This window comes from Sceloporus occidentalis, unplaced genomic scaffold, assembly GCF_023333645.1.
Source record: "Sceloporus occidentalis isolate IW3139 unplaced genomic scaffold, rSceOcc1.0.p SCAF_1, whole genome shotgun sequence".
NCBI classification, from domain to species: Eukaryota; Metazoa; Chordata; class Lepidosauria; order Squamata; family Phrynosomatidae; genus Sceloporus; species Sceloporus occidentalis.
In genome coordinates this window covers 274,610,909-274,636,406 of record NW_028316981.1, presented here as the reverse complement: position 1 = coordinate 274,636,406, position 25,498 = coordinate 274,610,909, and the positions used below count along the sequence as shown (strand labels likewise).

The 25,498-nt window shown below is 40.5% G+C and overlaps 2 protein-coding genes across 12 annotated transcripts in view; both read left to right on the top strand.

Annotated features, from left to right (window-relative positions):
• ZFYVE16 (zinc finger FYVE-type containing 16) overlaps positions 1 to 4,054 on the top strand; it is a 42,211-nt gene extending 38,157 nt beyond the window's left edge. For all 3 annotated transcript variants that reach the window (XM_089493863.1, XM_089493864.1, XM_089493862.1), the window contains 2 exons: positions 426 to 587; positions 3,566 to 4,054. In XM_089493863.1, coding sequence (XP_089349989.1) covers positions 426 to 587; positions 3,566 to 3,730 — 327 coding nt within the window. In that variant the 3' untranslated portion in view covers positions 3,731 to 4,054. The remainder of the gene's footprint in view (positions 1 to 425; positions 588 to 3,565) is intronic.
• A 3,652-nt stretch (positions 4,055 to 7,706) lies between these two features.
• Positions 7,707 to 25,289, top strand: FAM151B (family with sequence similarity 151 member B). 9 transcript variants are annotated; one of them, XR_016277562.1, is made up of 7 exons: positions 9,774 to 9,920; positions 12,904 to 13,029; positions 15,365 to 15,521; positions 20,917 to 21,128; positions 22,160 to 22,295; positions 23,402 to 25,027; positions 25,198 to 25,269. XR_016277562.1 is itself a non-coding variant. In XM_089493856.1 (6 exons), exons 1-6 carry the CDS (start codon positions 8,051 to 8,053, stop codon positions 23,547 to 23,549), a joined length of 801 nt encoding a protein of 266 aa, XP_089349982.1. In that variant the 5' UTR covers positions 7,707 to 8,050; the 3' UTR covers positions 23,550 to 25,091. The 9 variants fall into 9 exon arrangements, 7 of the variants coding, with proteins under 7 accessions (XP_089349982.1, XP_089349987.1, XP_089349983.1 ...); XR_016277568.1 differs by having other exon boundaries at positions 25,212 to 25,247; XM_089493856.1 differs by lacking the exons at positions 9,774 to 9,920; positions 25,198 to 25,269 and adding an exon at positions 7,707 to 8,072 and having other exon boundaries at positions 23,402 to 25,091.
• The last annotated feature ends 209 nt before the right edge of the window (positions 25,290 to 25,498 follow it).

The window sequence follows — 25,498 nt, the reverse complement described above, 5'->3', positions numbered from 1 at the left end:
TATGAACATGCCAGTTAGGGAAAGGAATTACCTCAGAGTTTGTATCTGAAGAGAGCCAGTGTTGTGTAGTGATTTGACTGTAGGACTAGGGTTCTGGAGATCAAGGTTCCATTCCCTGCATAGCCATGGAAGCCCACTAAATGGGCTTTGGTGAGTCACACTTTCTCAGCCCCAGAAAACCCCATGATAGTGGTCACCGTAGATTGATATGTATTGACTCTGTGATAGGGATCGCCTTAGAGTTGCCGTAAATCGGAAACAACTTGAAGGCACACAACAAATGTATCTAAAACAACTTTATTTTATAATATTAAGCTTCATTTGAAATAGGTTTTTGTTCTGAAGTACATATTACACTTGCACGGTTATGCTTGTTGATTTTAATGTGGAACACCACCATGGCTAACTTTTTGATTACATTTCAGGTATTCTATCTCTTGAAGGCCAATGACCTGTACAGTCATGCTCATCAGTTTGCTAAAGAAATTGCATTGGCTTCTTGTACTGCCCTACGTCAGCATCTCAAAACACTGAAAAGTAGTGGAATGAACAAGATAGGACTTAGAGTCTCCATGGATACTGACATGGTAACTTTTAAAATGATACCATTAACAGTCCATATTGTTCTAGTTAATTGCATCAAGTCTGTTTTAACATATGGCTACCAAACAAATGAGAGATCTTTAAGTCATCGTTATCAACAGCCTTGCTGAGGTCTTGCAGATTCAGGGTTATGGTTTCCTTGACTGAGTCAAAACACTTGTAATGGAATTTTTCTCTTTTTCTTCTACATTCCACCTTACCAAGCATTATCAATCCATACAAGTCCTTGATGGTGAACCTATGGCACACATGCCCTCTCTGGCATTCAAAGCCATTTTGGAGGGCACGAGGAGAGATAGGAGGGTGGGGGAAGAGGCGGAACAGGCGAGTGCCTGTTCCTTCTTTCTCCCCCCCCCCCTCCTGTGCTATTAGCTGTCTCCGGGGAAGTCCCGCCCCCATAAGGTGGCAGTCCCACCCCATCCCCCTGGAAGCCCCCCCCCCAAAGTTCTGCCCCCAGCACCGGGTAACAACTGGTGCCAGAACACCTTTGAGTTTGGGCACTCAGTTGGTCCCTAAAAGGTTTGCCATCACTGATATAAGTGATGACAGTATTATAGCTATTTGGGGACTTTTACCATGTTTGACCTTTCATTACTTGGGAACTAAATCCGGCCTAGATAGGGTTGCCATAAGTCAGGACCTCCAAACCGGGACAAATGTAGGACAAATGTAGGATAACATTTTCAAATGTAGGACACATTTTTTTTTTAATTGGAGGACACGTGAAAAAAATTGATGATTTTTAAAAATGTTAATATAAATGCATGTTTCTTAGGCATGATCAAAATGAATGACATTTTGGCATTATTTCTAGACAGATAAACATAATATAAAATAAAAAGGTTGTTTCTTTTTAATAATAAAAATAAAATAAAAAGGCAAGGTTGTTTATTTTTAAGAATAAAAATAAAATAAAAAGGAAGGGTTGTTCATTTTTAATAATAAAAATAAAATAAAAAGGCAAGGTTGTTTATTTTTAAGAATAAAAATAAAATAAAAAGGAAGGGTTGTTTATTTTTAAGAATAAAAATAAAATAAAATGGCAGGGTTGTTCATTTTTAAGAATAAAAATAAAAATAAAATAAAAAAGCAAGGTTGTTTATTTTTAAGAATAAAAAATAATTAAAAAATAAAAGAAATAAGGCACAACCGAAGTGGCCACTCACCTCTCCACTTCCTCCTCCTCAGCACCATTTGGAAATGGCGCTCTCCCCTCCCTCTGGCCCAGAGGCCTACCCTCATCGGTCCTCCTCTGCCTCCTCCTCCTCCTCCTCCTAGTCCTCCTCCTCCAAAGCTCCACCAGCTCTTTGGCACTGGCCAATGGCACACTGGGGCTGGAAACAGCCCCGCCCCTGCTCTTCAGCCATTGGCCAGACAACCAAAGGGGACAAGCTCCTCTTTTGTAGCCTTGCGCGTGGGCGCGCTAGCAGGGAAGTGTGCGCTGCTGCAGCTGCGCGCGTGGGGCTAAAAAAGAGGAGCTCGTCCTCTTTGGCCAGCCAGCCAAAGGCGACAAGCTCCCCTTTCCAGCCCCGTGCGCAGGCATGCTAGTGGGGAAGCGCGCGCTGTTGCAGCCGCGCGGGGCTAGAAAAGAGGAGCTTGGCTGGCTGGCCAATGAGGACGAGCTCCTCTTTTTTAGCCCCACGCGTGGGCGCTCTAGCGGGGTGAGCGCACGTTGTTGCCTGCCCAGGCAAGTGCCGCGCGACACAGTCGAGCAGAGGAGGGCAGCGCTGCTGAGGAGGAGGGCAGCGCTGCCGAGGAGGAGGGCGGCACTGCCGAAGAGGAGGAGGTGGGTGGCCGCCGGCCGCGCGCGTTAGCAGTTGCGGCAATGGCCGCATGAGCGGGCCCAGCAGCCGGGCACAAAGCCGGGATTTTGGACGAACCGGGCCGGGGCGGGGCGGGGTCCTCCAAAAGCGGGATTGTCCTGGGGGCCGCCGGGATATGGCATCCCTAGCCTAGACCCAACAGCACACTTGCAAATAGAGGAAGCTTTTATTCACTATTTTCCTAGTAGTATTCCACCATCTCTGTGAGTCTGCAGAAATAGGTCATCAGAAGAACAGATGCTGATTTGGGAGTTACTCTTAACTAAAGCAGAAAGCCTGCTTAGATAGGTCTTAGCTCACACCATCCCTCCTCCCACCCTCCAAACACAAACTGAAGGCCCATACAGATAGGCCAAAATAAAGCTGCTCTGGGTCACTTTCGAGGTTTGCTGTTTTAATTACACACACACCTTAAGAGGCCATAAGCTGTGCCAAAGCTGCACTCCAGTCCTTAGGTCTGGAGCATGGTTTTAGTGGAGTTTCTGGCCTCTTAGGATGCATGCATCCTTTAAACAGCACCTCTCCAAAGTGACTCAAAGCAGCTTTATTTTGGCCTGTTTGTACGGGCTGTGAGTTATAGCTGTGTCTGTTCTGTTAACTAGAACAAGACTTTTGGAACTATTTATTATTTTTTAGGGGGGGGGGCAACTTCATAAAATGCTGAGCTATAATTGTGACTTCCCTAAAGCTCTAAAAATAGGATAGGATGGGATGTAAATCTATATATACTGGCCTGCTTCATGTTGGTGGGCGAATGTGGCCTGTGGACTAACATGTAACCCCTAAAGCCATTTTTGTGGCCCATTGATTCCTGATGCTTCCTGCCTGAAAGAATATTCATACCAAATAAATGGCTTTTGTTACTCTAGTACATTTAGTATTTTTCATAGCCAGAGAGCCCCCCCCCCCCCCCCCCGGCAAACTATCAAATGTTGTGGTTTTGTTTTTTTTAACTAAATTAGAAGTGGTCTAACAAAGCTGCTTACAATATAGATTTTCTCAGGGTTTTTTTTTTCCTAGTACCTTTTGACCGAGTGTAGCCTCACAGTAGTCACAGTGGTTGAAATCTCCCCATCCCCAGTATTCTGTAATTCTCAATTCCTGATGTAGTATATCTAACAGTGTTTTCCCCCTTCTAGGTGGAATACCAAGCTGGATCAGGAGGAAAGCTTCTTCCTCAGCATTACCTAAATGATCTGGATAGTGCTTTGATTCCTGTGATTCATGGCGGAACATCAAATACTACAAATCTCCCACTGGAAATTGAATTAACATTTTTCATTACTGAATCTCTGTCATTATAATTGGCATTTTATGTTGTGTGGAACTGACCAGTACCAAAGGAATTATAGTATACCATGGATGGAATGTTCAGGAATGCTTTTTGGGGAAAAACAGTGTTTTAGTAATGTATCTTTAAGAGGATTTTGCCTGTTTAAAAATGAGTGTGTTCCTCTTTAACCTCAACTTGAAAGCCCAATATTTAAACGTAGGTTTAATAATGTTCTGAAACTTTACACTTAATACAGCCACTGGGAAGGCAAGAATGAACTTTAAAACTAGCATATGTGTCTTTGAAATACTGAAGTCAGCCTTCATTCTTTTGCAAATAAACATTTTAGATGTTATTTGTAGTTGGATGCAAGGTGAATGAATTATTCTTAACTGACATTTTGATTTTTAAAACATAAGCATATTTAAGCAGAACAGCACAGCTTCTGGTTGAAAGTTCAGATTCAAGCATACAAGCTGTTGATTTACTAGAGTACCAACATCCTTAAAATGTCTGAAAGATGTTGCCACAAACTAATATTACCTGTGTGAGAAAACAGACATGTCTACCAAGCGTGATCATTTTGTAAGACACTGACTTTTTTAAATCTGGCATGTTTGAAGTGTATAATGATGCTTCCAAAATTTGACAGCTCCACTGAACTACTTTTAAAATTGCTGACTTTGTTATACATTTATAATGGATTTATTAAACATAAAAATGGTCTTTATATTAAATACTTAAATCTTTTTTTTTCCTTTTGGGCTCAGCTGTACAGTTGTTTTTTGAATTTCTGAAGTATGAGTAAGAAGCCAGATGACCCTTAAAGTAGTCCTCTTGTAGCAGTAAATCAGGCCATGAAGCCTGCCTGTGCTTCCTTCTCTGAGATTTCCTAGTATCCCTGTTTACTGTCAGGGAGGAGAGTGTATTAAGTGTCAGTCTTCATGAACAGTTTGCTGTAACATACTTGAGCTCTTTATACAGTTCTTATTTTTATAATGGAATATTTTCAGTAAATAAGCATTTACCTATCAGGATGAGGATGATTGAGATTAGTGATCTAAATCACGTTTGATAATACCTGCATAATATTCTTGTTCATTATGCACAGAAGCAAATTGTGTCTGTCTCTTTGTCTGTATGCCTTTGATTTATGTTTAATTAAAATCTCATAATATTGAACGACAAACTTCCTGATTCTAATTGTGTCTAGATGTCTTTTTTGATACTTACTGGACATATATATATTATATTTTAAAAGATTTATAACTTTTTTATAACATTTACTACACAATGCTGTCATTGGATTTTAAACCAGTGAACCAGTGCAATCCTTCATATTAAGAATGATAATTCTCTGATCTATTCAAAGATGATAGCAATGTTGATCTTATGTGCACTTTATTTAGATTTTCATGCTAGTGAATGCAAGAAGACAGCTGTACCACCAAATGCTAATTTTTTTGCATGGTGAGCCCATGATGTGTAACTACCGGTATGTGTGTACAATATGGAAACTTTGTTGTAACAGCTTCTTATTCATGATACCTGGTTTCATTTCATAAGTATATCAGAATCATTTTAAAACAATTTTTAGATGATACCATATTTATAAACTCACAAAGATTGTTAAAATCTATATAAATTAGGAGAAAGATGCTTAATAAATGGCAGTAACGTTTTAAAAGCCTAGCTAGACCATGTACAGTTGTGAGATATATATATATATATATATGCATATGCATATGCATATGCATATGCATGCTTCAGTGGCTTATTTTGATTGAATTTCAGATACTAACCCCCTTTTTTAAAGTTCTAAAAAAAGTAACCATTAAAACTCTTTTAAAAGTGAACACATTAAGCTCATTCATGTCAGTGGTACAGTCTGTTCATTAACATTACAGTTTGGTCTTACATTACAGTCTTGCACGACAAGTATTTACTTCACAGTTTGATAAATGACCTGTTAAAAACTTGGTTTTCTGTGTTCTACAAAACATTGTACCAATTCAGTTTAAACCATATAATAAACAAGTATATTTTATGCTATATTTAACACCATTGTAACTTGTATAGAGTTAAATGTATGAAAGGTAAATTAGAATGTGATGACCAAATTTAACTTTTAAAAACTCAGTATGGGCTGTGTGCAACCTTTTAAAATATAATATTTCTGTCAACAATTTGGTAGCATGTAACCCATTTTGGAATATTAAAAAAGCTATTTCTGTTATTTTTTTCTTACTATGTACCACAGATAATCTCAGTTTCCAAAATAGTAGCAGTATTGCAGCAAACAATGTCGTAAAACACACCTTTGTTTGCCCCTTAAATGCAAACAAATTAATTATGGTCCACATATCATCTTTATGAAGTGTTACCTGGAGTTTCAGTTGTCTATGGAGATTTTCATGGGGGGGGGGAATCGGGAGTAAAAGGCATACTCCCAACAAAGTTGTGTGATTGCGCTGAAGATTTTCAGACACATGGTGCTGATCCAGGACTAGGAATGCTCCAGCAACAAACCATTTATGGGGAAGTCCTGGGAATGGTTTGTTGCTGGGGCATTCCTGGTTCCTCCCAGGATGAATCCTGGATCAGTGTGACATCATCTGGAAATCTTCAGAGCGATCACACAACTTGGCCCGGAGTATGCCTTTTACTCCTGGCTGTGTGTTACATATGGCTGGAGAAGGATCAAAGTAATACTGGTGATAACACAGTGGTCATCACAAAACAGTTCTTGCTGACAGAAGAAACACTAGGAAAGCTTAAAACCACATATAGAAACTATTTCAGAAAAGGCTTCCATCATACGCTTACTGTGCATCACTCACTGAAACTCCAGGTAACACTTCATAAAGATGACCATGTGGGCCATAATTAATTTGTTTGCGTTTAAGGTGCAAACAAAGGTGTGCTTTTTACGACATTGTTTTTCCACCACTACTTCTGTCTTTTTCCGTACCAGCCAGGGGAAATCTCTTAAGGATAAAAGGATGGCATTAGATGTACAGTGCCTTGCCAGTACAGAGAAGTTTCTGTCTGAAAACACATGTAGAGTTGCAGCCATTAAACTGTGGATTTCCTCACATATGTCACCTCAGGTTTTCTGTGCCCTTTTCCACACTTGGGAGGTACACAACAACAACAATATTAATTTAAAACTTCTGATATTTTAAAAATACAGTAAGCCCTTGGTGTCTGCTGGGGTTTGGTTCCAGGATGCCCTTGAATACCCAAATCCATGGATGCTCAAGTCCTATTAAATACAATGGTATAGTAAAATTACATAAAATGGCAAAATCAAAGCTTAGACTTGGGAATTTATATATTTTAAAAAATACTTTCAAGCTGTGGATTAAAAAAAATATCTGTGCATATGGAGGGCTGGCTGTAGTGCTTCAGACAATGCAGAGTATTGATAGCTGGAGTCTCTTCCCTGGTATCTGAAGAGAAAGTAGACTGAAATCTAGGAAAGTTCATGCTGCCAACTTCTTTCTTCCAGTTGATGACTTCCTCAGATGCATTTGGTGGAGTGGAAGCCAGGGACAAACACACACGCCCCAATGGCATCTATATGTCTGTCCCTGGCTTTCACGCCACCAAATGCATCTGAGGAAGTAGGTGCATACTATCAACTTTTTTCTTCCAGTGAGTCTCAAAGGGGCTACAGGATCTCTGCAACAACATCCTTATTTTCTTCATATCAGCTTTCTCCACCGTCCAGCTCCTACATCCCAAAGCCCATTGCATGGCAGTAGCAGCCTATGCTCTGCCTTCAAGTCCTTTCCGACTTATGGCGACCCTAAGGCGATTAGTTCAGAGGAGGTTTACTGCCATTCCCTTCCCCTGAGGCTGAGAGAGTGTGACTCGCCCAAGGTCACCCAGTGGGTTACATGGCTGAATGGAGATGCAAACCCTGGTCTCCAGCACTCAATCCACTCCTGGCTCTAAAGAGGACCCTAGATTTGTTTTGTTTCAGATGCGACCCGACCTTTAAAATTGTTTTAATAACTTTATATTCATTCGCCTCGTTCCACTGAAAATCTTGCATTCGTTTTGGGTTTTTTGGAAGCTGTGTGGAGAGAGAGATGAGCAGGAATCTGTGATGCCCCTGAGGCGCCCCAAAGTACCCCTTTTTACCTCAAATAACGCTGCAGGAATAACCCAGTTTGAAACCGCTTTAACTGCCCTGGCTCAATGCTAGGGAATCCTGGGAACTGTAGTGTTCGTGAGACGTTTAGCCTTCTCTGTCAGAGAGAGCCCTGGTGCCACAATAAACTACAGTTCCCAGGATTCCCCAGCACTGATCCAGGGCGGTTAATAAAGAGGTCTGTGTTTTGACATGGAAGAACGAGGAGAGCGAGGTAAGGAAATGGCGCCCAGCCGCTCAGTGGAAGAAGAGGGCTTGAAGGGGCAAAGCCCGCCTTCCTGCCTCGTTCGCTGCTGCGTTTTGGGATTCCTTAGAGAAGAACCCTCCCTCAAATTCCCTCACACTGACAAGGCAGGCAGCCATGATGATGATGATGATAGAGTCCTTATATTGGGAGAAAGGCAGGATATAAGGAAATATAATAATAACAACAACAATAATAATAATGCCACCTCATATTGGCAAGAGAGGCAAGGAAGGGCTTCAAATAATAATAAGAAGAGTCCCTATATTGGGAGAAAGGCAGAATATAAGAAAATAGAATAATAATAATAATAATAATAATAATAATGGCTCAATGCTGGGGGATCTTGGGAACTGTCATTTTGTGAGACATTTAGCCTTCTCTGTCTGAGGGCTCTGATGCACAACAAACTACAATTCCCAGGATTCCCTAGCACTGAGCCAGGGCAGTTGCACATCAGTCTCAAGATGGATTACGTATTTCTGCAGTGTGTTTTGGACCAATGTCTCCAGCCCCTTTCCTTTGGCTGCTCAAACTGTATATTCTACATGCTCAACTGTTTTAGGTTACTGCAACACTAGAAATGTGTGGACTGAAAATTTTGTTGGTTGGGTGGAATTCTTATGGGTTGTGGGCACAGTGTCCTCATTGTGTGTCCCTCCTGAGAGATACACACATCTCACTGGGTACTTCCCTCTTTCTGGGCCATTAGAATTAACTAAGCAATGATACAACAAACATGAAACATAGCCACTTTCATCTATTAAAACACAAGGTAGTGGAATTAAAAATTAGGCAAGCAGGCATGGTGTCTTAACTGGATCTGTCTTGTTTTTAATCCTCATTTAGACAGGTTGCAGTACTGAAAATCTTCCTTAGGAGTTTATCACACTGGGGCTGATTTCGGCATTAAAGAGTGATTAAAGTGTATTCAAAGCATTCCAGAAATGAAGCGGAAATGGTGAATAGCACGAATTATTTATCACACGCAGTTGCGCAAGTAAAGTGATAACGGCAATGCATTGTTGCTGAAATCCCGAAAATAAAAAGATGTGCATTAATGCTTCTTTGTGACCGCTTTAATGGCGGGTTTTGTGTCACGTCATGTAAAACCATGATGCGTAATTACGTGATTTTTCTGGGATATTCATGGGATAAACTCCCAATGCCCTTTGTGTGATAAACTCCTTTGATTGTTTTGTGAGTGAAAAGAAAAATAACTTGGGGGGGGGAGTGGCTGATTAGGCCTACAAGGCCCTAAACCAAAGATTAGCAACTGTGGGTGTCCCATTTTGAGAAGGACTGCAGAACAGGTATTCGGAGGGAGGTATTCAGAGGGGGGGTATAGCTTTCTGGGGTGGTTGTGAAGACAATCAAGTGGGTATTTTTTTAATATCTTCACACTTTCAATGATCTGGGGGGGGGAATGTCCTCAAATTGTGCTGAAAACTATCTTTAAAAAATGTGAGGGGGGGAATCTTTTGGCAGGGATGTAGCCAGGATTTTAGGAAGGGGGGGTCCAGACTAAGTGCCACCATTATAATGGGTCTTGGGTGCGGCGGCACAGCAGCACACACCATTCATTTTTCTAATGGAGGGGGGGTCCGGACCCCAAGATCCCCCCCCCCTTGGCTATGTCCCTGCTTTTGGTGATGGAAGGGTTCAGGGGCCTGTGGGGCATGCTATGGGCAGCACCCCTGCTCTTAACAGTTTGGGGCCATGATATCTGAAAGATGTCCTCCCACACAAGCCTGCCTGGGACTCAAGATCTTCCACTGAGTCCCTGTGGAGTGTCCCATAACCCTGAGAGGCACATTGGTAAATATGCCAGGTACATAGTGGGGCTCATAAGTGATACATAATAAATAAATATGTATTTAATACTAAGAACCTATGGTTGTAGTTGTTTGAGTGGTGGTCTTGGAGACCAGAGACCCCTTCACATTCAAATATAGCACTGTGAATCCACTTTAACCTCACTGACTCCATCCTATAAAATCCTAGGATTTGCAGTTTAAGGGAGGAAATTTAGATTCTCAGTCAGAGAGCACTACTGCCTCAACAAACTACAAATCCTAGAATTCCCTAGGATTTGGTCATAACTGTTACAGTAGAAAGGTTTTGAATCCCCATTCAGCCATGGAGACTCACTGGGCGAGTTTGGGCAAGTCACACATACTCAGCTTTAGAGGAAAGCAGTAGCAGATCTCACAGAATAAACTGCCAAGGAAACCTTAGAATAATGTTGCCATAAATGAGAGTTGACTTGAAGACACATAGCAAATAAACAATTTAATGCAGTGAATGGAATGGAGCACTTTTTAATTCTACAGCTCCCTTTTCTAATCAAAGATTTAGAATACCAGATTCATGAGCACTAAGATCTGAAAGGTTACTTTGACTGAAAACTCTTTCATGCTCAGTCAGAGCTAGCTGAATAGTCAGGGTGACCAGATGTCATAACTACAAGGGAAGACGAGACACTGCAAAATGTAGGACATTAAAGAAAAATGTAGAGCAAATAAAAGCTAAAAACAGTAAGTGCTTCCTAGAGTCATGCTCAAAATGGAGGACATTTTGAAATTCCTCCTGGACAGAAGGTTGAAATGTAGGGTGTGTCCTGGAAAAGGAGGATATCTGGTCACTCTGAATTGTGTATAATGGGAATGGTATAGGGGACACTCCCTCTTGGATTGTGTATATCCAAAGTGCAAATATTTTTAACAGATATTAATTTATATATAGTGATTGATTTTTCCCTCATAATAGAAGAAAACTCAAACCATCCATTTGAGAATTGAAAAAGAAATTCCAAAATGTTAAGACATTTTTATGAAGAACTCACACAACATAAATGCTGTACACTTATGTTTATATATCTGAGATATGTTTATCCTATTTATTATCTTACAGGTCCAGTGTCTTTACATACCAAGCTCTACACTTCTGTGCCTTTAAAAAAATAAACAAAAGGTTGTTTATCTATTTTAAAACCTTAGAACTTGCTCCCCCCCAATAAACTCTTAAGTGGCTTACAACAATAAAATATACATATAATGAAACCTGTTCCACAAACCTTAATAAACAACCACCAGAAAACACCAGCTTCACAAGACCACTTTGGTGCTGAGTTATACAGCCAAGGAAAACAGTGACTCTAAATCATTTAAAACAACTGTGAAGAGCTTTCATAAAAATATAATGACAGGAATTGAGAAGATAATTCATTTGTCATCAGTGCTGTCACATGTACCATTCAGTAGATGCCTCTGGCATTTGTAAAACCACATTTAACACAATATTCATAATCACCCTAGATGTCATATCTGGGAGGCAAATCAAATTTTCCTATAACAAGAAATTGCAGTGTATGTCCTGGAAAAGAAGTAATATCCTTGCAACAGAAGTGCATCTCTCAGCAGACACATCCTAATCCCTTGTAAAAAAACAAAAGTAACAGCAGCACAGCTGCAGTTATGTCACTAAAATCTGTTGAAAAGGCCCAGAGAGATATGGTGCTTGTTGTATCTCCTCCAAATATTTGGTTTTGGTTTTGAAAAACGAGTAATGTCTGTCTGCTCCACAGGAGGCAAGAAGTGTACACATCACTCATTTTAATATGTAGGAACTAACTGTAAATTCAGTCATTATGTGACAAGATTTTCCACATTATTCTATTTTACTTAGACCTGTGCATAAATTGCAAAGTGTGCTTTTCAGTGGGAATTGATAACTTGAGTAACAATCTTCCTGGATGCTTTTACCCCGGAACAAATATTTACTGTTACTTTTCTGTTGGAACTACACTGGCATGGGTTGTGTCACAGGAGGAAAACAGCCACAGATGCAGCAGCTGTGAAGGAAATAAAATGTTAGAAAAATAAAGTTGCTCGAGGCTGGCGGATTTTGTCTTTCTTTCGTTCCCATGGCTGTGCTATCCATGAAAAAGTGCAGAGCATAATGCAGTGCATTAGCTAGATTCTAGCCACTGGATATAAACATCATCATGGAAGATAATTCTGTCAGTGGCTACTACTCATGATACATAATTATATATTACTTCAAGTATTGGATGTAGTTTGTTTCTGATTATCAGATGCTAGTAAGCATGACTGAGGGTGCTAGTATCCTTGTGTTCTACTTGTGGGCTTTTCAGTGAGATCTGGATTGCCACTGTGGAAACAGATTGCTGGGCTAGATAAGCCTTTGGTCTGATCCAGCAAGGTCTTCTCATGTTTTTATTAAATCAAAAATATTCTAGGTAAATAGAATACTTTAGATTAAGAATAAAGAAGTTAAGGTGTAGTGCTCGCAATATCTGCATTCTGTCACTTCCTGCTGAGTGTGAGGGATCACATGCTTGAATGCTCCTGCATGGGGAAGATGTCCCTACGCATAGAAAAAACAACAACAGCATGTCAGGGGAAAGGATAGGCTAGAACCATTCTCCCCAATATCTAGTTTTCTGTTTGTAGAGATAATTATTTTCCTATGAAGGAGCATTATGCTACAGTCAGAAGTGGTACAGTCCAGGTACAGGTTAACAACATCATAGCTTTACTGACTGTTAGAATTTTTCAGTTACAGACTATTAATTATATCTGGTTCTACAGGAACCATTACTTTGGTCAGAAGTTATACTTTTAATTTATCTCCATGATATTACCCTGTTCTTAATACTACTCCTTTTTATTACAATCTCTTTCTATCATATTTTACAACATTAGTATAAAGGTAGTTTAATAAACTATTGGAAGTTCTCTTATATGAAAATTTATTTACTCTACTGTTCCAAACACAGGGTCTTGGGGTGAAAATATATTGGATTATTTTCTAACCACCAAGCAAATTAAAACAAGAGATGGGGCTGAAATCATCTGGTATCACAGAGCAAACAGTAAGTTACAAATGACAGAAGCAATACAAAGTAAGTATCTACTGGAAAATGTATTTGAAGGTAAAATTAACTACAGTTCATTTGGCTTTTGTATGCCAAATTATTAGGAAGGAACCATCTTTCCCTTAGGATGCAAAAGTCTTGGCCAAACCTTTTCATTCAGGCATAAATATTCTGACTGGATCTCTTCTATCATTTGGTAAAGACTCTGGAATTAGAATGAAAGCCATATGGATTCCTGAAGATATGCGCTGTGGTTATTAATCTATTAGTAAAATATTAATAGTAACCATCTTCCTTGTTTTGAGTTCCAGTAACTTTAACTTTCTCTACTCAGTCTTCTTTTTAAAAAAGACAAAAAATTGTTATGCTATTAGAATGAGGAATAGCTCAGTCACTATACTCATAATCATAAACAAGGACTATGAAAGAATGACTTGAGGTCACTGTATGGAATGAAGTTTGTAGAAAGAAAGTTTCCCATCTTCTAAGGTCCCTTTGCACTAACCTAGACCATCTCAAGTCTCTTCAGAAGGTCCCCCCACCCCTAAACAGGGTGGGATGGAGTGCAGGAAGTTATTGGAGAAATAGGAGAATCACCCAATTTCAGGATATACTTTTTTTAAAGGACTATTATTTCTGTGCAGGGGAGGAATGCTTATCACAGATGAAAACAACAACATATGTGACAAAGTGGAGCAAATTGTTTGAAGACATAGCCCCGTTTTTCTGGATCAGTATGCAAAGGGAGACTAACTGCGAGAAATAAGTTGGTAGCATTAGCTTTCTTAGACTTAAGTGTACTTTATCTGATTGATGGTGAACTGCCTAAGAATAGACTTTTATAGCTATGAATGAGCAGGCTGTATGTGTCAATGAGGCATAAATACTTTAACCTAAAAGTACCATGTCCTGTCTGATCTTGGAAGCTAAGCAGGGTTAGCCCTGGTTAGTACTTGGATGGGAGACTGCCAATGAATCTCTAGTGCCATAAGCTATATCAAAGGAAGGAACTGAGAAAAACCTCTCTGTGTATTCCTTGGGCTAAAAAAAAACCAATTAAATTGACGAGTCTCCATATGTCAACAGGCAATTGGAAGGCTGAATAGCAATAGAAATGCAAAACTTGTGGGTATGGTGACAAGGTGACAAGTTCAGTGTTCTTGGTTCCCCAACAGCCATAATTAAAATTGAACTTATCACCTCATAACCATAGCCACAAATTTTGCATTTCTATTGTTATTCACACATACAACCTGCTCATTCATAGCTATAAAGGGTTGTTCCTAGACACTTCACTGCATCAGTCTGATGAAGTAGACTTTCCATTAAGTCTATGAAAGCTTATGCTACCAAATTCTTTCTCTTAGTCTCAAAGATATTACAAGATCTTTTTTCATACTACTGCAAATTATATGTGCTTTTAAAAGCACTACCAAGTGAAAAAATCATTAAGTAACTGATTTAAAGAGTAAACAAAAAGAATAAAATGAGATTTCCTTTCGGTTTGCTGCTTACTTGTGAATTTAATTCTCACCTGGTGCTTTTTAAATAAAGCTTTCAATATACATGTTTTAAAAGTGGAATTCATCATTTTCCTTCCAGCATTTAACATTGTTGAGGTAGTGGGTAGTGGGATGACAAAGTTTGTCAAAATGATCGGTGCAAATCATGTGGTCTTCCAGATATTAATGGACTTCAGTTCACAGAAACCCTGACCAAAATAGCCAGTGATGAAGAATGCTGGGAGTTGCAGAACAACTACATTTGGGGTCATTCACACTCACTTTTTTGTACCGAGGAGATGTGGATCTGTGTAGTGATGTAATACTGAATCGATGTCCACACTATGTTTAGAGCGATCAAATCTCTGCAACCTGGTTCAGCATTCACACTGGCGCCACTTTTGGATTAACATGGCAGTGTGTCATGGTCAGGAATGGATCCCAGCGATCCGAATTGATTTGGTACCACATTTGCACTACAAAAATGTGAATCGCTCCCGGTGCTGAATGCACCAGGTAAAGTTGCTTTCTTATGCCCCCCCCCCCCCCCCCACTATGCCGAGTGCGTTCGGTGCACAGTGTGAACGGTGCTGAAATAACCCGGTTTCCACAGTATGAATTTCATAGTGTGAAGGACCACTTGATTCTCACCCTAGTCTAAGTGAAGAGTAATAATCCTGTTTTGTAAAGTGGAAACTTTGAAAGACTGTAGTTCCTTCTGTCGGATACTTTGTGCTCTCCCTTCCCTGGATTAAACTAATTCTATTGTTGTATTAACAGTAGAAAGCAGTAACTTTGATCCTGATTGGTTTTTTATATCATAGCACTTACATTTTTCCTGCTCTTGTGTTTATGCACAGGTACTGCCCACATGATAGAAGCAGATGTCCTTCTTTGTGAAGGGGACGGAGAACCAATTATGGCTCATCCACCAGAAACAAGTAGTGATAACACACTAAAGGAATGGCTAAATGAAATTAAAACCACTGACAAAGGCATCAAGCTTGATTTTAAAAGGTATCAAAGAAAATCTTATATGTTATTAATATGTAAAATAAAGGGTAGAAATTTGTTTGTGCAATAGATCAGCACAACTGTGCTGCTGTATGCGGTGGTTGAAGGAGGGAAGAGGATGCAGCCACTGTGGCCAGCCCATAAAGGAACTAAGGCACTGGAGAAAGTGGATGATTTGAGCCAACAGATTTTGTCTGCCTTCCCTTGCCACTGCTGTGTAGACCTGAAAAAGTGCAACCAGTAGCATTATGCATCAACTAAATTCTGTCCTAAAACTGCAATCCTGAACACAAGGAAATAAATCTGAACAGAATTTGGTAGGATTTAACATATGAGTAAATGTGTTTAGGATTGCACTTTGAGTACTGTCCTACAAGACTATCTTTGACAGTGTTATAACATTGGCCAGGTCCGAACGGGCGCAATAGGGCGCCTTCATCATGTGCAAAGGGCGGTGCTTCTAGACACCCCTCACCCCTCGCATGTGACAAGGGCGTCAAAATGGCGGCGCCCTGTACAGATGGGCACCGCCATCATTACACAATGGACGCCTAGCGTTGGCACATCACGGCATCATTGCTTTTTGCCAGTTCTTTTTGGTCCGCGGGGAAGTCCCGCAGTCTGGAGGCGTTCCCACAGACCAAAGCTGGGCGCCAGGAGACCGTCCTTTTTGGATATTACAAATATATGACACTTTCTCCTATTGGGAAATGAAATACATTGCCCTATTAGAGGATAGTCCATTAGGTCAAATGTGGCAGTTCATCCCAGTGTGCTCAGCCAGCTCACTCTTTCTTCCTTACCATCTCATAGATGTAGTTCATGAAGTGGCATTAACTGTTAATGTCATCCTGATGAAATAGACTTAAGTCTATGAAAGCTTATGCTACCAACTTCTTTCTCTCAGGCCCGAGACACACTGGCCAAAAGTGGTGTGCCCTGGCAAAACTAGGGTACCAGAGCGCGTGGCAACCACACGCTCCAGAAACCTAATCTGTATGGGCGGTGGCATCATGGAGGCATCCTGTCCACATGGGCGTAAATAACATACTCGTGATATACGCAACGCGCCACAAAAAGAACCGAGCTTTTTTTTACTGCAGAGGAATGCCACTTGGTTTGGCAGCTGCAGCGTCCTTCCACTGTTAAAATGGGAAACTCCAGTCCGGTCTTTCGGGGAGGTCTGTACTGCCCCTTAGTTAGCCTCAAAGATCTACAAGAATCCTTTACATTTTGTACTCCTTAGTTAATTGTTGTGGAACTTAGTAGGCAAGTCCCTTCCTAAAGATTAACAGGAACACAGAATGAAAGTGGTGGTGGTGGTGGTGGTGATGATGATGCTGATGCTGATGCTTATATCTTACCCACCTCTCCCCATGGGGAACAACAACAGATATACATCAGCTAAGAACACAACATTATTATTATTAACCTTTATTTATAAAGCGCTGTAAAGTTACACAGTGCTGTACATACGATCTTTTTAATTGGACGGTTCCCTGCCCTCGGGCTTACAATCTAGAAAGACACAACACAGAAGGAGAAGGGAGTGGTGGTGGGGAAGGGGATGAGGGCCAGCAGTTCTTCTATACCTCCGAGGCCTGGATCATGGGAGATGGACTGGAGGAAGGGCTTGGGATCTTAATGGATGGTTAATCATCTTCCAGGGAGGCCTGTTGGAGCTAGCCTGCCTCTCTAGTAGGATAATACATATAAAATACATAACAGTACAGGAAATGATTCACTAAAACAGGCAACAAAAGAACATCAAATAGCAAGTGACAATTATGCAATGCCTGGGAACGCTTCTCGGAACAGGATGGTCTTCAACTCTGTTTTGAAGCTGGTTAAAGAAGTGATGGCTCATGCTCGCGGGGGAAGAAGGTTCCAGGAGTGAGGGGCAGCGAGTGAAAAGGGGGGAATCCGGGATGGGGCAGGGGAAATCCTGGGCTGGGACAGCAGACCTTGAGTACAAGAATGGAGGGCCCTGGTGGGAGGGTGAGGAGAAAGAAGGTCTGATTAGTAAGGAGGGGCCAGCCCATGAAGGGCTTTAAACGTTGACAGCAGGAGCTTGTACTGAATGCGGAAAGGGAGGGGGAGCCAGTGAAGGGATGCCAACACAGGAGAGATGTGGTCAGAGCGGTGGGCGGATGTGATAATGCGTGCAGCTGAATGCTGAACAGAAATTAAAGGACGGAGGTGAGAAAGAGGAAGCCCAGCCAGGAGGACATTACAGTAATCAAGTCGTGAGACCACTAGGGCATGGACCAGGATCTTGGCAGTGGAGGCGGAGAGATATGGTCGGATTTTGGCAATATTGTACAAAAAGAATCTACAAGCCTTGACTATGGTCTGGATCTGAGGGATACACGACAGAGAAGAATCAAAGATAAAACCAAGACTGTGGGCTTGCTGGACTGGTTGAATAGAAATGTTGTCCACAGAGACAGAAAAGGAGTGTTGAAGGGTGGACTTAGGAGGAAAGACAAGAAGCTCCGTCTTGGACATGTTGGGCTTCAAACGCCGATGGCGCATCCACTGCGAGACAGCTGTGAGACAAGACGAAACTTGCTGTTCAAGCCTTGGAGAAAGGTCAGGGGCAGAAAGATACAACTGGGTGTCATCAGCATACAGATGGTAGGAAAAACCAAAAGAGCTAACGAGTTTACTTAAGGACAGTGTGTAGAAAGAAAACAGAAGGGGACCCAGAACAGAGCCCTGGGGAACTTCAACAGATAAGAGAACAGGAGAAGAAGTCTGACCGCCTGTGACTACTGCAAAAGATCTGTCTGACAAATAAGATCTAAACCAGTCGAGAACAGAGTCTGAGAACTCAAGGTCAGAAAGTATATCAACTAGAAAACAGTGATCAGTGGTGTCAAAGGCTGCAGACAAATCAAGAAGGATGAGAACAGAGTAAAGGCCATTAGCCTTGGCCTGTAAAAGATCATTGGAGATCTTAGTGAGAGCTGTCTCTGTAGAATGCCTTGGGCGGAAACCAGACTGAAAAGGATCAAGAATAGAGTTGGCTTCAAGGAACTCAAGACAGTGAGAATAAACAACCCGTTCCAAAACCTTAGAAAGAAAGGGAAGAAGAGAAATCGGACGATAGCTAGACAAAGAGGAGGGGTCAAGAGAAGGTTTTTTCAGAATAGGGGAAATGAGAGCATGTTTGAAGTCCAAGGGGAAGGAGCCTGTAGAGAGAGAGAGATTGAAGATATGGAGAAGCGAGGGCAGAAAAGAAGGAGCTATAGAGATTAGAAGACGAGTAGGAATTGGGTCGAGAGAACAAGTTGCAGGTTTGGAAGAGTTCAGAAGTGTAGAGAGTTCATCCAAAGAAGCAGGAGGAAACACAGAATTTTTTTTAGGTGAGGGTGATAGAAGATTATGAGCAGAAGAAGAATCGGGAGGGACTATCTCAGAGCGAATAGTGGTAATCTTTGAGATGAAATAATTAGCAAAGTCATTAGGAGAGAATGATGAAGAGACAGGAGGAGAGGGAGGTTTAAGCAAAGAGTTGAAGGTGGAGAACAAACGTTGAGGGCACCTCTCATTGGCGGAGATCAGTGATTTGTAATACATAATTCTGTTTTGCCATAGACAGGGTGCGTGAGAAGGAAGAAAGAACAAATTTGTAATGGATAAAATCAGCCCACTGTTTGGACTTTCTCCAAAGACATTCGGCCACTCTAGAGCAAGACTGGAGAAACTTAACAATTGGAGTAAGCCAGGGCTGAGGCCTAGTCTTAGAGGAAGAAGTGCGTACAGAGACAGGGGCAAAATGGTCATCAGTTAAAATATACATCAGTTAAAATATACATCAGTTTAAAAGAACAAACAAGACACGTGTATTAAAACAATCTACATTTAAAATTAATTTATGTTTCATATGCACCTTATACACATAGCCTGAAGGTAATTTAAAACAATATTTTTAATCATTTTGTGCATGAAACAAATTTTGTGTATGTCGAACCATCGGAAAGCGAAGGTGTAACTACTTCAGCCACCCTTGAGAAAAGGATCCTCCTCCCCAGTGTTTAATATTTCCCAATTCTAGATAAGGGAGACTAAACCTATATGTCTCTCCAGACAGTCAACTCATATCTAGCCAAGTAAATGAAATCTGAATTTTATTGTATAACTGAATAATAGTAACTAAAAAGGGAACTGAAATAATGGTGAGATAAGTGGTGGAATGAGTGGAAGGAGGAGTAGAAGAATGAGTAGCAAAACAGTAAACAGGTGATGATCTGATGGGCCTATGTTCCTCTGGCCTACATCCAGGTGTCACAGTGGTTAAATGCTGTTACTGCAGCCAAAATGTTGTGAGTTTGATTCTGCAGGGCTCTAGGTTGACTCAGCCTTCCATCCATTCATAGGTTGGTAAAATGAGTACCCCGCTTGTTGGGGGTAATTGGCTAACACATTGTAAAATGCTTAGAGAGTGCTTAGCACTATAAAGTGATACAGAAATGTAAGCGCTATTGCTATTGCTGTTTGCTGTTGTTATTGCTATCCAGTGTTACTTCAGTAACACGTCTAATCCTGTGTTACTTTGGAAACACAGACCTGGTGTCTCTAGTTTACACCCTGTATTATGTTTCTACAGATAGCATCATTATTTAGCTAAGCCTTAGACATACAGCCAGGGTCAGAACCAGACAGCATAGTTTTTATTAAGATAATGTATACCATATAGTCCTATTGCAGTTGCAGTACACAGAGTCACTGACAATATTAAAACTGTAGGTGTGATTAACTATGGTAATTAAGGAGTACAACAGTAAAGTAGGGACGCCAGCTAGAATATATAATCTTACAATCAAAAGATGCAGCTGTATCAGATATTTAAAAAGAGTTTAAACACTGTACTTTTGGACAGCATTTGATTTTTAAAATTTAACATATATGTCAGCATTGTATGGCATAGAGGTTCGAGTGTTGGACTACGCCTCTGGACTACCGTATGTCTCTGGAGACCAGGGTTCAATTCCCACTCGGCCATGAAACCCACTGGGTGACCTTGGACAAGTCACATGCTCTCATCCTCAATGACAATCCTCTTCTGAATAAAACTTGCAAAGAAAACTCCCATATTAGCTTTGCTTTAGCATTTAGGGTTACCATAAGTTGGAAACAACTTGAAGGCACATAACACACTCATGCATTATCTAATCTGGTCCTAGCATGTATGGCAAGTATTGGGAACTTTCTGGCCCTCCAGATGATGTTGGATCCAACTGCCACCTGTCTTTGTCAGTGGTGAGAGATACCGCAATCCAGCAACATCTAGATGGGCACAAGTTCTCTACACCTCAAGTATTGTAGGTAATATAAAATGTAATGCATTCTCCCCACCCCCAATATATTAAAATATATTGCCCTGTGTTTATAGCCTAGAGGCTGTGAATCCATCACTGCGGCTTCTTGGAGACATGAAACTCAGACAGCCTGTTTGGATCAATGCAGACATTATCCCTGGACCAAATGGAAGTAACCAAGTGGTAGATGCAAAGAGATTTCTAGACACAGTGACGTCATTTTTTCCAGATGTAACATTATCATTAGGATGGACAACTGGATGGTTAGGTCTAAAATGTAATCAAGGTAAGAATATTCAATACATATTTGAATGCAGTCACAGGTAACGCTTAACTCAAATTTGCTTACTTGAGTTGTTCCTGTTCCATGCAATTCGTCTGCCTACTCTTATATATACAAAGCAATGTGAGGCTGCTATCATGCATGCTGGCTGAAGTCCTGGTGATGACATTCACATAGGTCAGAGTTGTGCAGTCATGTATCTTTTTTTTTTTAAACTTCTACAAGGAGCTATTCACTAGTTTTTATGCAGTGTCCAACCCTCCCTTCACCCCCAGCAGCAGTCTAGGGAACTGCCACATCCATTTACTTGTTGCAAGGGGAGGGAGGCAAAGCAATCAGGCAGTACCTAGTTGCAGACAGGAGAAAAGAATTGAGTTTGCTTTTCTAGCTTTCCAGCAACTCTCTGGAAGAAAGTAATCTCATTCCCTTTTGTCCGGCTGCATAACTGCAGCTAGCCCAGATGCTACCTGGCCAGGAAATGGAGGTGGCAGTGCCCCCAGGGTTGACTGTGGCATTGGATGGACACATTGTACTGTGTTCTCACATCCCTTTCCCTTTATGTTTCCTTTTACATAGTTAGTCTTGTTTATATGTTGAAAGAACTCCTGAAATATGTTCTTTCCAGATGTAGCAGCTTTGATGCTTCCCATAATACAAACAATGGTCACTTGGGCTGGTGCTGTTGGAAAGGGAGGAGGAGGAGTGTGTATAGAAGTTTGATAGGCTAGGAATAAATTTAAGATCAGGATGAGATGTCCTGCTGGCAAAAGGGGAAAGTGAATGACAGCTAGCGCTGGTTACAGGAATCTGTACCATGCATGTTTGGGGAGTGGGGGCTTATGATATTTGCAATTTTTCAGCTTTTGCTGGGGTCCTGTGGCCCTACCCCCAGCAAATCTGGTGAGCCTACTGTAGTACTTTATAAAATATTGGTCTTTTGTAAAGATGTATATTTTTTTATTATAAGTTACATATCAACATGTTCCACTGATGCTGAGGCTTTGTGAATGCTGTATTGTTTGTTCTCTTTCTAGGCTATAGTTCAGCAATGGTGCAGGAGATGGCAGCAATATGTACAGATCTTACTCAGCCAATAACATTTCCTGTAAGAGCGGCTTTAGTACGCCAGTCCATATCTGAATTGCAGTGGTTATTACAGCAATCAAATAGGTATGTTTAACATCAGTTACCTATTTTAGTACAGTATCACTTCAGTTCTTTAAATACATTTTCTTTTTTCTGCAACACATAATGAAACTGTCATTTGGAAAAGTCATTTTAATTTATCATGTTTGTTTACTTTCAAAGGAAATTGCTATATGAACAGAGAGCTGATTTAATATATTGGCTATTTTGCTATAAAACAGCAGTAAGCAAAGGGTGTTTTGGAACTTCCCAACTCTCATTTTTTTGCATATTTTTTTTCATCAGAGAGCAAACTACTTTTTTTGTTAAAATAGAAAGGGTAGCTTTGTTATGTTTTTGGCTCTGTGGTCTATTTTGGGGTTAGGAGAAACCTTTTTGCAACTTGTCCAGCCCTTCAGACCCCTGACATTTCCCATTTCTACTATAAACATATAGTTAAAATACATAATAATACATGCAGATGGTGCTTACAGTGCAGTCATTGTTTATGCAGAAGTAAGTTCCAGATTCTTAATCAGATACATGTAGAATCTTCCCGTCAGGCCGTCCTGCTCAACATGGGAAATTGGAGATGGAGTTCTGAACCACCTTGTATTTTAAGGTCCCATGCATTCTTTGAACATGAACATAAGGCTTCTGGCTTAATCCAAGCCAGAAATGAATTTCCATAGCTAGTTCACAAGAGCAACAGGAAGAGGTTGGGGAAGGAAACACAGGTTGTCATTCCTGGCTTCGTATGACATGTGCCACTGTTCATGGGAAAGATTGTCAAAAACAACTGAAAGAGACTTCTCAACTCTTCCATTTTTAAGGGTAAACATGTGAAAATATAACAGTAGTGGGATAAATCAGTTGGGTGAAATGGCCTAAACAAGAGAATTAAAAAAAATATGAGCATCATGTTCTGAACTATTTCATTTACAATGGTTCTTCATCAGGGAAATTGTGAACAATGAATTTTTCCAATTAGATGGTGCTTGCTCTTCAGTCTCCTATGGCATGAGCTGTTTTCATTATTTAATGATAACCATCTTAAATATTAGTATTTTGTTTCCTTATGTTGCTTTAGTTGTTTGTGTGTATACACGTGTAAAACTAAACATATACAATTTTGATAATTTTTATTCCAGATATACCCTGACCATTTGGACAGGAAAACATGATGACTATTCTGTAGAAGATTTACTCGTCATCAGAGATAGTTTTGATAAATGTAGAGTTTTTTATGATATCTCAGAACCACAAGATTCTGCATTCAGAAAGGCCATTGGAATGTAAATTATAGCATAGTCATATCTTTGCTGGTAGGAAGTACTTTGGCTTGGATTCAAAAGCTGGACTCTTGTGGCATTAAACCAGTTTGGGCATTGGTGGTAGGAAAGTAAAGATTAGAACCACAGCATGCATGAAAGATGGCAGGCATTGGAGAAATCAGTTGTCATCTCCCTTCCCTTGCCATTGCTGCATGACCCTAGCAAAGTGCAATTGCTAGCATAATGCACCAAGAAAATTCTCACATAGCTGTCCTTCTTTGAACAATTCATTTTAATAAAATCAGCCTTTTATTGCTTCCCCTTCCTTCTGCGGTCTCAAGCCTTTCCAAATTCCCTTCCCTCAGGTGTGGATGGTGTTGGGGTATATGTGGAAAAGGGTGCAGGTGCACGTTTTGGCAAAAATAATCTGAACAACAAGGCAATTTAGACACCAAGCCACTTTTTTTTAAAAAAATGATTTAATCAAAACATAATTATTGCAAATCTTGTATTGTGTCTTGTTTTCAAGATACACCTATCCTCTTTACAGAGTTTAGGTTCTCATCTCATATGAAGGGAAAAAAGCTTACAGAAATTCCATTCAGCCCTCCTAAGGCCACTAGTTTCAGCATCTGAAAAGCCTTCTGCTGGACCTTGCTCTCTTTTATGGTTATTCCACAGTCAGCTTTTTTATAAGTAGTCATCTCATTTTGTCCTCATCCAAAATATAATAGAGGATGACATATTATGAACTTACTGATCTAGAAGTACTGCACTTATCATGCCTCACCATTGTTCCCAGGTTTCTAAGGGCAGATGAGGTCTAGTGTCCATTATCTGGAAGGCCACAAGGTCCTTCCTCTAGTTTTATATCATTTGCAGTGTAAGGGTAGCTACATGGCTCATATAATTAATACCTAACTTGAAACAGGAGACAGCAGGTGCCCCTAGTGCTCCCAAGATACTGAGGGTTGTTGTTGTTTCCCAGTATCTACATCTTTCATCAGTGCCCTGAAATTCCTAGGAAAAATGAATCTGTAGTTCAAGGATGTTTGATCTTGAAAATTGAACTAATCTATAGAAAATAAATATTAACTGGCGAGCCAGTGTTGTGCAGTGCAATGAGTGTTGGACTAGGACTTCAGGCTTGAATCGGACTTAGCCATGGAAATCCACAGGATGACCTTGCACAAATTACTCTCAGGCTTAGAAGGAAATAGCAAATCTCTGAGTACATCTGGACAAGAAAACCCTATGATAAGATTGCCATAAGTTAGAGTCAACTTGAAGACACATAATAAGAATAACACAAAGAACCTTCTGGACAACACAGTACTGCTATGAAATGAGTATATATAACCTGCTGTATTCAACTGTTATGCTCAAGTTAACACCCACAGGATGTATATGGTCACCTAAAGTCAAAGTCCAGGATACAACCAAGTTCACCTTCCTCATGCATGGATGCAGATCTGAAGGACTTACAGCAGGCTTTTTGAAAAGGTGATTACTGTAAATTGTTCTTGCCTATAAAAACAGACGTGATAATAAACCATTCCTTAAAATACTCCAGGTTTATTTTTTCTTTCTACTTGCAAGGTGCATGGGAAAAACATGTTTTTAACAGCTTTTACTATTTTTTTGTAATTAGTTTTTAAAATTAATCTTTTCAGTTTTAACACAACAGGAATAACAGCACTTCTATAAAGACAAAAGTACCATGTTGGCTCAGCAGTTAAGACACGGACTCTGAAGATTGCAAGACTGGCAGGTCAGCAAGTTGAGACCCAAGTGCTGTGTGACATAGTGAGTTCCCGTCACTAGTCCCAGCTTCTGCCAACCTAGCAGTTCGAAAGTATGCAAAGTGTAATTTCATAAATAGGTACCACTTTGGTGGGAAGGTTACAGCATTCTTTGCAATTCTGCTGACCACATGACCATAGGACCATCTCTGACAATATTGGCTCCTTTGGC